Source organism: Peromyscus leucopus, chromosome 23 (assembly GCF_004664715.2).
Source record: "Peromyscus leucopus breed LL Stock chromosome 23, UCI_PerLeu_2.1, whole genome shotgun sequence".
Lineage (NCBI taxonomy): Eukaryota > Metazoa > Chordata > Mammalia > Rodentia > Cricetidae > Peromyscus > Peromyscus leucopus.
In genome coordinates this window covers 12,046,902-12,063,114 of record NC_051082.1, presented here as the reverse complement: position 1 = coordinate 12,063,114, position 16,213 = coordinate 12,046,902, and the positions used below count along the sequence as shown (strand labels likewise).

The 16,213-nt window shown below is 48.9% G+C and overlaps 1 protein-coding gene across 1 annotated transcript in view; it reads right to left on the bottom strand.

Annotated features, from left to right (window-relative positions):
• Positions 1-8,666: 8,666 nt before the first annotated feature.
• LOC114681904 (2'-5'-oligoadenylate synthase 1A-like) overlaps positions 8,667-16,213 on the bottom strand; it is an 8,585-nt gene continuing 1,038 nt past the window's right edge. Inside the window, exons 2-6 of the mRNA XM_037198513.1 lie at positions 15,392-15,665; positions 12,389-12,573; positions 10,863-11,095; positions 10,048-10,201; positions 8,667-8,765 (exon numbers count right to left, since the gene is read on the bottom strand). Of these exons, the coding sequence (XP_037054408.1) occupies positions 8,667-8,765; positions 10,048-10,201; positions 10,863-11,095; positions 12,389-12,573; positions 15,392-15,665 (945 nt within the window). The remainder of the gene's footprint in view (positions 8,766-10,047; positions 10,202-10,862; positions 11,096-12,388; positions 12,574-15,391; positions 15,666-16,213) is intronic.

Here is a 16,213-nt window from a genome sequence, read left to right as displayed (position 1 = left end):
GTGTTCTGAGGTGCACACCCATCCAAGGCATCATTCACAATAGTTTCACTGCCCTCCTTTCGCTGTCTGGGGGACCAGCCTCCAACAGTGCAGGGCTCAAAGGGAATCCACAGAGTCGGTGTGTACTATGACTTTGCTATCTGAAGGGATTAAGGGAAAAGACACTCACACACTCTCTTGATGGTTTCCTTTGGACCTTTTCTTTATTCTTCCTTTGGATTCTCCATTCTCTATTCTTATCTCTACCCAGAAATGTCTCTTCTGTCTCTCTTGATGTTTTCCTTCTAACTCTCCCAATCCTGATATTTTCCTTCTAACTCATTTTAACTCTATCTTTATTCTTTCCCTGACAGCTTATATATCCGAGCCAAATCTTTCAGGCAAAAAACAAACAAACAAAAAAAACAAAAAACAAACAAACAAACAAACAAGCAAACAAAAACTACAATGTAGTTACATTCTGTGTTTCAAGTGAATGATTACAATGAATACAAGTAAAAAAAAAACAGCATGTTTTCCATATCCCTTACATGATTAAACATTTTATGTATTATAGGTGAATAACAAATTATCCCAAGAACCCGCATACATTCCCACCCAAGCAATTTGTTTTAGATTAACCATGTGGGCCAGCAAGGTATTCTTCTCAGTCAGGTTTTTTTTTAAACTGGGAGGCTGTGTTTTGCAGTTGTAAAGAAAGGACAATCATGTTATTACTTATCTTGAAAGGTAATATTATAAGGAATCTTAAAGGAATCACAAATCTAAACTTTTTTATATGAAAAACAGCTCTACTTTAAATCTTTAGGGTGCATACCCACTCATCAATAGTTTTTTATATCAGGAGATCAAGGGCAGGAATGGGCATAAGGAATTAATCATCACCTTTGGCCATCAACCAATCCTAGCAAGAAAGGCACGTCAGCCAATGATAATTGGGCTGCTCTGTCCTTGTTCCCTGACCTTAATGAGTTCCTCACTCAACTCTGTGCCTTTCTAAAACTTTCGATTGTCCTTGTTGGGTTTTTCACCTCAAAGGTATTTAACAAAAACATCTTAGTCTAACTTTAAGTTATTTTCAAAGCTTTGTTTCAGTTATGATGCACTCTGAAACCTGCAAACACATCTCCCAACTTTAGAAGAATTTCAACTAGTTGGGCTACTGGGACTCAGTTGTTTCTCTTAATCATTAACCTAAGCCACAGTCTATACGGCTCCTCAATAGAAACTCATGTATCCTAGCGGTGTGACACTTTCTTGTTTTCTTTTTTATCATTAAAACTCTATTTAAGCTATCATTATTGTTATCAGCGAGACAGTGCTGCTTAGGTAACACAGTCTGGGAGGCCAGCTCCCACAACTGCTCCAGGGTAGCAAAAAGAAATGCCTCAGATAGCAAGGGCTTAGGAAAAATTTTTCTCTGCATCTAAGGGTCATTAGAAAAAAACTCACATGTTCTGAGGGTAAATTTTTTTTTTTTTTTTTGAGACAGGGTTTCTCTGTGTAGCTTTGCGCCTTTCCTAGAACTCACTTGGTAGACCAGGCTGGCCTTGAACTCACAGAGATTCGCCTGCCTCTGCCTCCCGAGTGCTGGGATTAAAGGTGTGCGCCACCACCGCCCGGCGAGGGTAAATTTTTTTTTACTACTGTATCTTGAAAAATTTCTACCTGAAAATCTCTCTAACGCTCTCTTCTACCTAGCAACATCTCTCCTCCACCCCCTTTGCTCACCCACACTCACACACCTGTGTACACTCTCTCACACAGCTCTTTCACACACACACACACACACACACACACACACACACACACTTCTACATCATTCACTCACTCTTTACTTGTTCACTCTCTCACACTTCTCTCTCTGCCCATTCAGCTACATCCCTCACTCAGCACATAAACATCTTCAACAGCCAACTCTGGACAATTATGCGTTACATTTTCAGGGCTCGACCCATTCTCATAACACAAGATGTATCACACAGTTTCTCTTAGGCCAGAGATATCACACTAACCAGTCAGTGAGTAATGCTTTGCCATGCATGTAACTCTTTCTCAGACAGAGAATGACATTGAAATTCATGACTTAAATAATAAACAGTTAGTTAGCTGAACCTTGATTGGTAGGAAGTACACATAGAAAGTCCATTACTGCAGGGGGTTATATCTACCAAAGTTGCTTCAAATCTGACCTTGAATCAGCAATAAACACCTGGAAACTTGTCCTTGTGAATTCTTGTCCAGGGGCAACCAGTTTGCATTGAAATTGTTCTGAAGTCTAAAATTAGCTGTCTTTATGACTGAGAATACTATTCCTTTCCTATGTCAGTCTGAATAATGGAAAATATCATAGTCTGAGTTCTATTAATCAAAATTATATGGCTTAAGCAAAAAATCATCTTCTTGACCCTCCACAGCTGTATGTGTGCCCAATAGATAGAATAATTACGTTAGATAAATACACAAGCAGAGGGAAAACACCCTTAGCTGTTTTTAGGGAAGGAATATAGTGGCACATGAGAGAAAATACAGACAGAAGCAACTGGTCATTTACAGTTGGTAACCCCATGGCTTTGCCAAGCGGGGCACCGTCAGAGAGTCATTCACCTGGGGGGTTGATCTGTTGAGTACTAGTTGTCACCTACTGTATATTCCCACAGGTTCTGGTAAAGCCATTGCTACCAGCAGCTCCCAACAGTTAGGAAGAAATCATCTTCATAATAATCCAGGTCAAAGTGCCCAGCAGAACGGGATGCTTCCATGAGATAAACACACTACCTTACAGGCAGTGGGGATCTCCCCACACCCATCCACACCGTGCCAGATACCAGAGAAAGATGGCAGCAGCAAGCATGTGAAGGCACAGCAGAAGCTGAAGACATTCTGGAGTCTGTGGTCTCTGGGCCATGCCTATCTGAGATTCATCCATCAGGGATTCACCTCCCGGTGCGCTGACGATCTGAAGTCTGCTGCCATCTGCTGCCCCTCTGACATGGCCACTGGCACCTTGCAGCCCCCACCCCATCTGTCCATCATAAAGGATGAGGGGTTCATATTTATTTAATGAGGGATCTCACTATGTTGCCCAGGATAGACATGAACTTGGGAATCTGCAGCTTTGACCTCCTGAGTACTGAGGTCACAGGGATGTGCCACTCTACCCAGCTGTGACCACCCGCATTATCAGTCAGTTGCCAAACTCCAATAATGTAGAATGTTGACTTATACCCAGGACAAATCACCATGAGGGACAAGCCTGTCTCCATGCCAAAGTCTCCCTGCCCAGCAGGAGTGGATGTTCATCATGGCAGGGTGGTCCACATTTGTGATCCCAAGTCCTGGGAGGCCAACACAAGAGATGAAGAGTTTGAGGCCAGCCTGGGCTACATGATGAGACCCTTTCTCATAAAAGAGAAAAACAGGCACACATACACACACACACACACACACACACACACACCAAATTACTGTTGGAATCACTGCAGAGAGCAAGGAACCGGAGACTGAGGAAGTAACTGGAAAATTGGCTCTGCTCATGGTTATGGCCGTGAGCCACAGGTGGCTGTAAGGGATCTTCTTTTTAAAGAAGTAGAAGCAGGCAGCTGTCTATGTCTGTGTCATTCAAGGTCAGAGGCTCATAGCAAAGAGTACAGTGTTCAGGGCATGGTTGGTAAAGGACACTTCCTGGTGGACCCTGATCATGCCTGAGGGAACCACAGACAGGGCTAAGGGCCTGTAAAGGGGTGCCAAATAGAGACCAGTTGAGGGTCCTGAGCAGATCTGGGCGAGGGCCAAGCTAATTATACTTGAGAATCTTCTGTTACATTTACTTCATGTGTGTGTGATGAATATGGGGGGCCAGGGGATGTGGGAGCCCACAGAGGTTTCCTAGTGAGATCTGAGCTTGCTTTACCCAGCAGAACTGCATAAGGTGATGGACTGACCATGTGCATGGTTATTAAGTGCTTGCACTTGGTTGTGCTAGGGGGAGGTCTTTTGCTCCACCCCCTGGCGTTCCTTTAAAAAGCCCTTTAGAAGAGACAGAAGGGGCTGGGGGATAAGGATCCAGGCCCTCCCAGGGCAATCCTGTGTTTCTATGTTTTTCTACACTCTATATTTCCATCTAAATAGCTTTTATCCCTCACTCCTCAAGAGTACCCTGGGGGAAAAGGTGGGGGCTGGTCCCCCACAAATGGACAACTTGTAGGCATTGGCTCTCCCTCCTTCCACCATGTGGGTCCCAGGATCAAACTCAGGCCATCAGGCTTGTCAATAAACACCCATACCCCCTGAGCCTTCTCACTGACCCTTTGTTGTTGTTGTTGTTGACCAGGGTCTCATAGTCACATACACCAGGCTAGCCTTCAACTTACAGCAATCCTCCTGCCTCAGCACCCAGAGTGCTGGTATTATACTGTGCCCCTATGCCCAGCTCATCTATACCTCTTCCTCACCCTCCTGCATGCCTTAACGAAGTGTAACTCAGCCCAATGAGGCCAATGCCCTTGGCAAGCCTGACTGAGCCAGGGAGTGCCCGGGTCACAGGTGTAAGAGCCCAAATCTTTACCCTCCTGGCCACATGTCTCCATCTGTTGCTGGGGAAACAGTATCCTCAGGAGCCCCTTGTGAGGAACTGACCAGCTCTGTAGGAAATGGTTTGTGCCTCCTGCAGGGCAACATTTAGTGGAATTAAGAATCCCCTTGGCCATTTTGATATTTTCACCCTCCCTCCTGCCCACTCATGGTCCCCTCAACTCTCCTCCCAACTCCATGTCACTTTTTTAGTGAATAAACCAGTAAATCCGGTTAGCGCTTCTCATACTTACACGTGGGTGAGGCCATCCACTGGAATGTGGGCAACCTGCCAGTGACCACACCCCTAAGGAAAGTTGGCTGTGTCGTGGCTGGTTTTTATGCCAACTTGATACAAGTTAGAGTCACCTGAGAGTTGGGAACTTCAGTGGAGAAATGCCTCCATAACATTGGGTATAGCATTGTAGAGGGCAGCCTGATGATGTCCATTTATCAAAATGGCTGTAGTAGTGATCTCCCAGCCATGGGTCCTTGATCAGATGTGCAGAACCAGGTTGGAGTTTCCTCTTCTGGAGTGGGTCTCAAATCCAGTCAGAATGTGGCCAGTGATCCCCACACCATCCATGCCCAAAATTGCACCCAGAGGTGTATCTTGCCAGGGCAGTCCTTATTGGCCTAGTTCCCAGATGGGTAAGACACAGTGGGCAATGACTGACTATTAAAAATACTAAAGAGAGCTCACGATAATTCATCTCTGGGTCTACAACACCCAACTCTCCATCACAAAGTGCTAATTAGTTATTCAGCTTCGAAGAGGCTTAACCTCTCTGTGGCTTTCCTTCTCTCCCAGGAACTTCAATTGACAAGATCCTGTGGGAGGGAGGAAGGGCATCTGACTCTGCCTGGGACCTGCAAAGTGCTCCTGAGTGACTCCCTGAAGAAGGGAGATCTTAGCCAAGGACAGCATGTGGGACCTCCAGCCAAATGCAGGAGTGGAACAGCATGCAAGGCCCTGGGAACAGCCTCTGCAGAGACCCAGAGGTGGAATAAAAACCAGAAGAAACACACCAAGGAGCAGAGTGGGGGAGGGGAGGACAGACAGGGAGACAGGGAGATGGCAAGGGGGCGGGTCATTCCCTAGGGCTGCAGGGACAAAGTGTGTAAACACTCCTGTGACAGAGTGACAGTGGGATTCCAGAGCAGAGAGGCTCTGGGTTAGAGACCCAAGGTCAAGACATCAGCGGGCTGGTCCCTTCCAGTGTCCCAAGGGAGACTCTGCTCCCGCCTCTGCCTTCTGCTGGCCCCTGCTGTCCACTCCCTGCCTCATCCCTCACACCACAGCGCCCTGTGTGCACAGCTCTGTCCAATGTCTCCATCGCACAAGGAAGCCATTGACCTAAGCCAGGAGTCACCCTGATGACCATCACTTAGCACAGCCCCATTTCTTAATGACATTTCACCCGAGGTCCTGAGAGTTAGACCTCAGTCTCTTCTCCTGGAGAAAGGCTGGGGCACATCCCAGCTCCTTGGGTCCTCTCTGGACATGTGCAGACCAGTAACCCTGGACCTGGCTGATGCTACAGGAAACAAGGGTACTAGGAGGCGGGAGGGCAGGGAGGCAGGCTGTGCTAACTGTTCTAAAGCATGGAACAGATGTCCAGGGGTTCCCAGGCCCAGATGCTCCCACAGCACTTGCTGCCCCCACATCTCTCACCCCCTGACCCTGGTGCACAGCTCTGAACCCCCTTAGTTCCTTCTCCAGCTAAGTGACCACGGCAGACCAAGGAGGTCTGGATCCTAATGTGGGCTTGGTCCTTGGAGAAAGTAAGAAAGTTTAAAAACAAACTAGAAATTAGGGGTGGGAACTGGGGCCTCTCATGGTGAGTGTTCACAACCTTAAGTGAGAGAGTGGAATTAATATGGGTTCTTAAAGATCCCATGAAAGGAAAGATAAAATCCCTGTCAATTATTTTTTAAAGAGAGAGAGACAGAGACAGAGAGAGTTGAATTTTCTGGCAGACATCTCCTGGCAGTTCTGGGCAGGGCACCCCAATATACCCTGCAGCTGCTTGGCTTCCAAGTCAGCACTTGGGTTCACCCCTCTTATGCATCTGACTGGACTCACAAAGCCCCCTGGCCTGAGTCCCTTATTCCCAGCAGCTGGAAAGCAAAGAGAGAGGCCCCATGTATTGCCTGAGTCTCTCGGAACAGCAGGCAGGGCTCCATTGTCTGGACAAGGCCAGAGAGGCACAAGTCAGGAGGCGGGGGTCAGAGTGTCTAGATGGTGTGTTGCCGATGGTTAGGAGCGCACGGGAATTCCAGAGCAAAGGTCGACAGCTATTAAGAACATGCCCGGTAGAGATTTATGTTTTTTTTAGCTAAAACAGAGGAGCTATGGTCACACTGTTATACAAACCAGGCCCTCAGCTTACCAGCATTATTCATGGCGGACTGTGGATTTTGTCTTTCTAGATATGAGGCCGCGTAGAAGTCCCTGAAAATTAGTATCTGATGTATCTTCTCCCAAAGAATGGGAGACCTCAGACCTGGACAGACGCCTAGATGTCTGTGGGAGGGTTTGTGCAGGATACAGAACTTCTCAGAGGAGTCCTGTGTGCCTCAGGAAAACTGGAAACCCAACCACCACCCCAGCCCCCAACTTGCACACATGTTATACGATTAAATATTAATGATTCTCTTTGTAAAGATCTCACACCAGGCCTGACACACAGTGTGTCTCAAAAATTACAAATTTCCCAACTCTACCCAAAGTCAGCCAGGAACACCCCCTGATAGCACAGTTGGGTCTTGGGGAGTTTAGAGAACAGTTGAGGCTTTACATCTGAGGAACACAGCACCCCCTGCTGGCCACTGTGAGAACTGCTGCTATTAACTCAGAGACAAGGCCACTGCCCTTGGCTTAGGAGAGCCATGGACACAGTGCAGAGTCTCAGGCAGCAGGGAATGAGAGGCCAGCCTGGGAGCAGGAGCAGGGCAGCATGCTGTGGGAAGCTGCAGGGGCTTAGAACCCTGTGAGTGGAGGGGCCAGAGGGGGTGACCCAGAAATGAGCTGGGAGGGCGGCTCCCCAGAAGCCTGTCTTGGTCATGGACTTCCCCGGCCTCTGCAGCTTTCCAATGGGGAAGTGGGGCCACGACAGAAGGATTGCCTTGGAAATGGCAATGTGAGGGACAGCCCAAGAGAGAGCCCCTACCCAAGATGACTTAGTCAATGAGCCCTACTGTGTGCTGGGCATTGGAATTGAAAATAAGCCTGAGAGAGAGAGAGAGAGAGAGAGAGAGAGATAGATAGATAGATAGATAGAGAGAGAGAGAGAGAGAGAGAGAGAGAGAGAGAAAGTTAGTTTTGAGTTTAACTCAGTCAATTTTGATTTAATTTGCTGCATCAGATCTCATCATTGCCACAGACAGCTAACTAACTCATCAGCAGTCACAGATTCTATGCCATCTTATTTTCCTGCACTGGCTTGAACCCCAGCCTGTATACTGGAGCCTCAGTGTACCCTGATGTGCACCAGACACATACTCCATGCCCCGGGGCCACAGGCAGCTGGAAATAATTTTTGTGTGAAATGGGGCAGGTCTTGAATCTTGTCTTGGGAACATGGGCAGAAGGAACCAAGGATTCCCATCTCTGTTTCATGTATATGAGACCTGAAAGGATCCCAAGCCAACATCATCAAAAGCTGTAGCAGTTTGGTTCTGCTCTGTCCACTGCGGGGTGCCCAGTGCCTCGACCCATGTAGAGCATGTAACAAGTGCACATGAATGCATCTGGTTGAACCATGCGCGCGCGCACACACACACACACACACACACACACACACACACCTACAGGTCTATGGCTCATCTCATACACCTTCATGGCACCTGCCGTGGTTTATTGTTGCTGATCAGACATTGGACAGAAACTCCCGACAGATGCACAGACAGGAGTCAAACTTGAGTTCTTCCCTCCCCTTCTGAATCTCCTGTCTCCCAGTGAACGCTGTCAGAGGATAAGGCAGATGGAAGAGGCCGCGAGGAAGAGTATCTGTGATGGGAGAGAATCGATGTCTGACTCTAGGTTGGACACTCCCTCACTGAGGCTGTGGGCAGCGTCCTGCCCTTTCTTGTCAAGGCTTGCAGCAGAAGAGCACATTCCGACTCCAGAGCTTTCTGGGCTGGTGCTGCTGTGTTCCTGGAACACATTCCTGTGGCTCTTCAGCCTCTGCCTGTAATAGAAAACATACAATCGTGTCAGGAGCCCTCATTTCTAACTGGAAGGAATGTATATCAGCCCTCAGGGTGGTCACCATAACTGGCCACCTGGCGCCCCTCAGAAGAAGGGACAGCACATCCCCATGTTGGCAAGATGGCCATCAGGACTTCTTTGGGGTTCAGCCTACTGGGGGGCCATGGAACCCCTCCTGAGGTCCCCTCATTCAGTAACAGATCTGCCAAGTGGGAGCGAGGGCCTCGCCACCTGTCTGGTGTGGGACAGCACTAACGACCAGGGCAGCCCCAGCTGCCTCTGTCCTATGTCCCCTCTTACTTCCTCCCTGCCTTTCTGATGTTTGGTTCCAACGTAACCACACCCATGGTAAACTCCATCCTGAGGCCAAGCACAGCATCATTGGTTCCATAACATCAGAGAGTCCCCTGCCCCAGGAAGAGAAAGGTCCAAACGCAGGTCCCTCTGCACCTCTTTGGCTGAGACACTGCCCCCAGGAGTCCTGTTGACCACATGATAATGAAACAGGAAAGATGGACTGCTTCCTGGACCTGAGCACTGTCTTCAGAGTCCATGGGAATCCCAGCCCCATCACTTCTTAGCTGAGCGTCCCTGAGCCATTGGCTTCAGCTTGCATATCCTCCTGACTCTCCCTTCGGTCCAGCGTGTGTGTGTGTGTGTGTGTGTGTGTGTGTGTGTGTGTGTGTGTGTGTGTGTGTTTATATATGTATATGTATATGTATATGTATATGTTTGTGTGTGCAAAAAACAGAGAATGATATTTTCCTCAAGTGCTGTCTACCTTGGCATTTGGGTCACACTGAACTGGAACTCACCAAGGAGACTATGCTCGCTCGTCAGCCTGTGCAGGGATCTTGCTGTCCATGCACTGGAATGTCAAGGGCATGTCTCCTTGTCTGGATTTTTTACATGTGTCTGGGGATGATATTAGGCTCCTCATCCCTACTTATGTGACAGGTGTTTTATTGACTGAGCCATATCCCAGGCCCTGAGCCTTCTCGGCTCATCAGAAAGAGAAGGATGTTATTAAGTACGCTTTGTAGAGGACTAGGGATGATCCAGTGAGTTACTGAACTATAAAGGACATAGGGCAGAACATGTGTGTAAATCCAGTGAGTTACTGTGTGATAAAGAGCACAGGATGAACATGTGACAAGAACTCTACAGGGATGAAGTGACAATCTCTGAGGCCAGACTGACTGAGAAGCATGCAGAGTGACCAAAGCTGTGTGCAAGGGGACAGCATGATGACAGGTTCTCACCGGCACACCCCAGGAGCGCACTCGGGAACCATCTCTGTTCTTAAAGCACGGGTAATCCATCCAGGCCATAGCCTCTTCAGCCAGTCGCTGCCAGGCTTCTGGCTTCCCACCAGCCACGTTCCCTGTTGGGTCAGCTGGGTCCAGGATCACAGGCCTGCAGAGCAACATTCAGAGAGGGAATTGACCATCTGGCCAGTGTCCTAGGAACCACTGCACAGGGGCAGTGGAGGAGCCCAGCAGAGCACCCCATCCAAAGTTTGTCCTGAACCCTTCCCCATGCATAGAGCAAGCCTGGAGGGTTCCTTGCCCATGACCAAGGAGGCCTGGGTTCAAATCTTCTACGCTTTATTAGCTGTGTGTTCTGGGATAGGTCCCTCAGTCTCTCTAATCTGTGTAATGATGAGAGTTGAACCAGCCAGTCTCAAAAGATGGGGTGTGAAGGCTGAAGACAACACAGGATCAAGACAGGTCCTTTCCTCTGGTGACAGTTTCACTGTATTGTTTACAGTTAATTAGTCCAGCCCTGTTCTATGCCTAGAAGCCCTTATGATACTGTTACAGCTACAACATCTTAGTTCTCCCTCTGCTGTTTGGGTTTGGACAAGGTAAGAGCCTTGGTCATCTGCAGACAGGAGAGCCCACCCCCATCTCCCAGGGCTGGTGGACCTCATGTCCATCAGCTGACAGAGGACAGGGACCAGCACAGTGACAGGACAGGAGATGCTCCATTAATATGAAGCTTCCACCTCCCCATTTCCACACTGCTACAGCCTGGGCCTCCCCGTGGGGAGCTGAGCCATGAGGGGACAGGCTACCTGGCTTTTCTGAGCTGACTGTGCAGGTAATCAGAGATGTCCCGGTGTTGAAAGTCATAATACACTGTCCAGTAGATTCGAAGCTGCCTGTAGTTGATGACCAGTTCCAAGACTGTCCGGAAGCCCTGGGCTGTGTTGAACTCAGGGGCTCCACTCCCTCGTTCCCAGGCATAGACTGTGAGTAGCTCCAGGGCATACTGGGAGGGCAGCGGCTCCCCCAGCTTCTCCTTGCACTGAGAAGAGAAAGGCAATGAGAAAAAACAGGCTGGCAGCTGTTATGCGGACCACTTCTCACAGGGTCATTTCAGTTGCCACCTGATGTTGTCACTACAGGTTTATTGGCACACACCTGCACGTACATGTAGATTCAGTCTACAGACACCCCTGTGCTATAGGCAAGTTCTGAGCAGTCCACAAGTTGACTGTGTGGTCCACAAAGACTGAGCATTTACCAGCAGGCACAGGAGGAATCATGACAGGTTTATTGACAGCCAGGGAGTGAGGGTGGGGGCGGGATAGTAATGATGCTCACTATTGAAGGTTTTATCACAGGCTCTGAAATAACTAGGAAAAGGCTAGGGAGCCAACTCAGTGTGTTAAGGGTCCCCCTCTCCTTGCAAGGGTAATAACTAGAGTTCAGATCCCCACCATGCACATGAATGTCAGGCTTGTGAGGGAGCCGACTCATTATCCCAGCCTAAGCAGATGGAAATGGGGGTCCCCAGGACCTGATGAAGGTCCAGGGCTGCTGATTCAGCACACTGTGGGTTCAAGTGTGAGACCCTGCCTGGATATAAAAGGTGGAGAGTGACTGAGCACCTGGCATCACTCTCTGGTCTCAGCATGCTTATGTACATACACGCACACACATAGGCATGTGCTCCCATGAACACATATACATAAACCCACACCATATATATCTCATACACATCTCAAACTCCAGAAACATTGCAGGATGCATGTTTAAAGAGACCATTGGTTGATACATCAGGAAAATCAGAGCCATAGTAAGTAGCAGTGCATGTTAAAAAAACAAACAAACTAGAGATCTACAGATCAAGTTGGGTGTGATGGTGCACCCCTTTTATTCCAGCATTAGGAGGCAGAGGTAGGCAGATCTGTGAGTTCAAGGCCAGCCTGGTCAACACAGTCAGTTTCAGAACACCCAGAGCTACATCGTGGGATCCTGTCTCAAAGAAACAGAAAAAAGAAAAAGAAAGAGAAATCCTAAGATCAAAATGACACATTAACAATGAATTAGATGCAGCTGAAGAGTGAGTTAGTTGACTGGAAACTGGACTAGAAAAAAATCACCCATAACGAGCATGGAAAGTCCTTCCTCCCAGGTCCCCTCTCCCCCTCCTTCTCCCTCCCTTGACTTCCCATCACCTCTGGATTTGCTCTCTTCTCTTCCCACCACTCCTTCCCTCCCCCCTTGCTCCTCATCTTTCCTCCTCTTCATCACCCCTTCCATTCCCCACCCCCTGTATAGACGGGGCTCACGGCAGACGGGCCAGATGCCATACCAGTTGGTACCAGTGCTTGACCAGGCAGATGAGACTCTTCAGCTTGGGTGGACGATGCTTCAGGAAGTTTCTCTGGAGCTTTGTGAAGCAGGTGGAGAACTCGCCCTCCAGATTCTTATTGGTGCACTCTCTGATGAGGTTGGTGTAGATTTGCGGGTCAGGCTTGCCGTAGATACCAACATGACCTGTCAAGGAGGCTTCATTCAGTTAAAACCTCAGCCCTTCTCTGAGGTTCTTTGGTTTATCTGGGTGACAAGCTCACAGGCTGAGGGGTTCAGGGACAGAGCAGAGTTTTACCACAGCAAGCATCACTCCCCATACAACCATGTGCCCACCACACCTCAGGACTGCAAACACCATGTGGCCCTGGAAAGTCCCTGCCCCCAACTGGTCCTTCTGTGATGCCTTCCTCACAGGCCTGGAGACAGTGATAAGAGGAAACAGCACACTGAGGTCACACACAAGAGAGCTTCACGCTCATCTAATAATGGCCAGCCATGCTCTGGTGTCCAGTATCCTCCGCATGGTTCTTGTCATGTGTGTACACTCCTGTTCATGTCAGAGTTTATGGTGGAGCTGTCTGCTGCTGCATTTATATATCATGTATCTCGTGTTTACAGAGTCCTGCCCTGTGTATTGTGTGTATTTGTGAGGAGGTAGATACATAAGTTTGGAGCCCAGAGGAGGACATTGGGTGTCTCCCTTTATTGTTCATCTCCTTCGCCCTTTGAGGCAGGATCTCTCTGTGAATGAGGAGCTTGGCTGGCATCCAGATTCTCCTGTCTCTGGCCATGCACAGCCTGTGTTCGAGGTCAATGTGTGGTCCTTTCTGTATAAATGGGTGTGGGGGATTTGAAGTCAGGTCCTCATACTTATTCAGCAATTGCCCTTATCCACTGTGCTGATCCCCAGCCACTGTGTGTTTTCAGTGCATGATTTTCTGTAATGCCTAACTTATTATCATGTGGTTTGTTAGGCCAGGTCCTGAGAGCAGTAGGGTGTGTGTGTGTGTGTGTGTGTGTGTGTGTGTGTGTGTGTCCTAAACTTGTAGAGTGGATAACCAGCAGATTAGGGAATACATTTGGGTGTGTGTATGTGTGTATGTGTGTATGTGTGTGTGTGTGTGTGGGGGGGGTGTCCTAAACTTGTAGAGTGGATAGCCAGCAGATTAGGGAATACATTTGGGTGTGTGTATGTGTGTGGGTGTAGATGCACATTTGAGTAGACTAGACAGGCAGCAGGCTGTTTCCTAGGTGTGTGCAGGTGTGTGGCCATGGTTGCAGCAGGGCATACCATGAAAGTCTCATGTTTTTATTTGCAACTTCAAGTTCCACCACACAGTAGGGCCCATGGCTAAGTCATCTTGTATAGAATCGGGGCTGGGTTCTTCTCAGTGCTGTAACTCACACTGCCATTTCCAAGGAGGTCCTTCTGTGGTGGTCCCACTTCCCCCCTAGAGAGCTGCTGAGGCAGGGGAAGTCCATGACCAAGACAGGCTTCTGGGGAGCCGCCCTCACAGCTCATTTCTGGGTCACCCCCTCTGGCCCCTCCACTCACAGGGCTCTAAGCCCCTGCAGCTTCCCAAAGCATGCTGCCCTGCTCCTGCTCCCAGGCTGGCCTCTCATTCCCTGCTGCCTGAGACTCTGCACTGTGTCCATGGCTCTCCTAAGCCAAGGGCAGTGGCCTTGTCCCTAAGGTAATAGCAGTTCTCACAGTGGCCAGCAAGTGTGAAGTCTCAACTATTCTCCCATCTCCCCAAGGCCCCTCTGTTCCTTCAGGGGTGTTCCTGGTTGTCTTTGGGTAGAGTTGGGCAGTTTGTAAATTTGGAGTACACACACACACATACACACACACACACACACACACACACACACACACACACACACAGGCCTCAGCACAGGTCTGAGGTTTCTTTCTCTTTCATAGAAGATGCAACAGGGGCTAGAGAGATGGCCCAGAGTTTAACAGCACTGGCTGTTCTTCCAGAGGTCCTGAGTTCAATTCCCAGCAACCACATGGTGGCTCACAACCATTTGTAATGAGATCTGGCTCCATCTTCTGGCCTGCAAGCATACATGCAAAACAGAACACTGTGTACATAATAAATAAATCTTTAAAAGAAGAAGAAGAAGAAGAAGAAGAAGAAGAAGAAGAAGAAGAAGAAGAAGAAGAAGAAGAAGCAGCAGCTAATTTTTAGCTACATCTCTGTCACAGTTTTAGAGACACAGAATTTCCACATTCAGCCACAAGAAGAGCTGATCACCATGCAGGTGTTCTGTAGGACGACCCTGGGGCTGGGGAGACGGCTCCTTAAAGGGCTTGATGTGTTAGTATAAGGACCCAAAAGCAGATTCCCAGCACCCACATAAAAAGCTGCAGGTGGGGGTGGGGGTCCACACCTAAATCCCAGTGCTGGGGAGATGGAGACAGGAGGATCCCTCAGGCTCACTCTCTGATCTGATAGGTGGATCAGCCAGCTCCAGGTCAAAGGTCAACCTATCTCCAAACAGTCAAACAAACCAACAAACCAACCAGGCTGTCTTGTAGGGAGTGGAGGAAGCCTGAGTGAAGTCCTGAAAGTATCTGAGTTTATTTGTTTCCGGCCTGGGAGTCCTCTCCTACAGACACCTCCTATGAGACTAGGCAACCCCTCCCCCACCTCTGCTGTCCCTGATAAACACGCTGAGGCTCCAGGTTGCCCGAGGTTGTGGGTGCAGCTCCGTCAGAGCACACACCCCACCTGACCCCAGCTGCATGCTGCAAGAGCCAAGAAGGTGGGCCAGCAAATTCCAGGTCAACCTCTCAACAAAGCAGGCTGCTACATAACCGACATCCAGGACTGACGTCTGGTCTCTACCCACACCTGCAAACATGTGCATAGGTCTGCACACATGTGAACCCCATCCCCACTTCCCCCCCACACACAAACACACATACACACACAGAAACAGAGGAGAGGAAGAAGGCACATGGAAGGGCCGCCTGAGGCTCTGAATGGCTTACCCAGGACATCATAGGCCAGCAGCACATCAAACTCCACCTCCTGCTGGAGCTGGGGGGAGCTCAGTTTGAAGCTGAGTACCCGGGGGTTGGCCCACCATGGATTCTGGACATTAACCTTCATACAAATATGTGTCTCATTGGGAATCGTGAGCAGCTGTTTCTTAATTTCCTGGAAGAACTCTCCCTGTCGCTTTAACTGATCCTCAAAGCTGGTGAGATTGGTAAAGAATACCACCAGGTCAGCATCTGACCTGCCTTTGCCTGAGGAGCCGCCCTGAAAGACAACGATGAGAATGATAAGCGACAGGCAGAGCCTTGTCCAAGAGTCCAGACCTTCAACAGCCTAAAGGGCAACCACCCAGGGAGATGGATGGATAGAGAAAGCAGGCACATGTGCAGTGGAATACTAGACAGCCCTGAAGAGTGAAATCGGGATTCATGTAGGAAAATAGATGGTTCTGAATCTCCTCCTGGTAACAGAAGTAAGCCAGGCTCAGAACGATGAACATCACTGTTTGTCTATGGGGTCTAGATGTAAATATGTCTGTGAATGTCTGTGTGTGTATGTGTGTGTGTGTGTCTGTGATAGAAAGCTGATTATGTGGGAGAGGCAGAGGAGGGGTCTAGAGGAAGTGAGGGTCAAGGGAGGGTAATAGGGGAGACAAACAGCACATTTTCTCTCATGTGGATTCTAGATCTAGCTGCACACACGTGATGTGCAATCAGAGAGGGACTCTCCGGGGGACGTCAGTGTGGGGGGCAAAGGATGGGGTGGTAGTGGGTGAGAGGAGACTGTGAGTAAATTAACGCAGATTTAGGAAA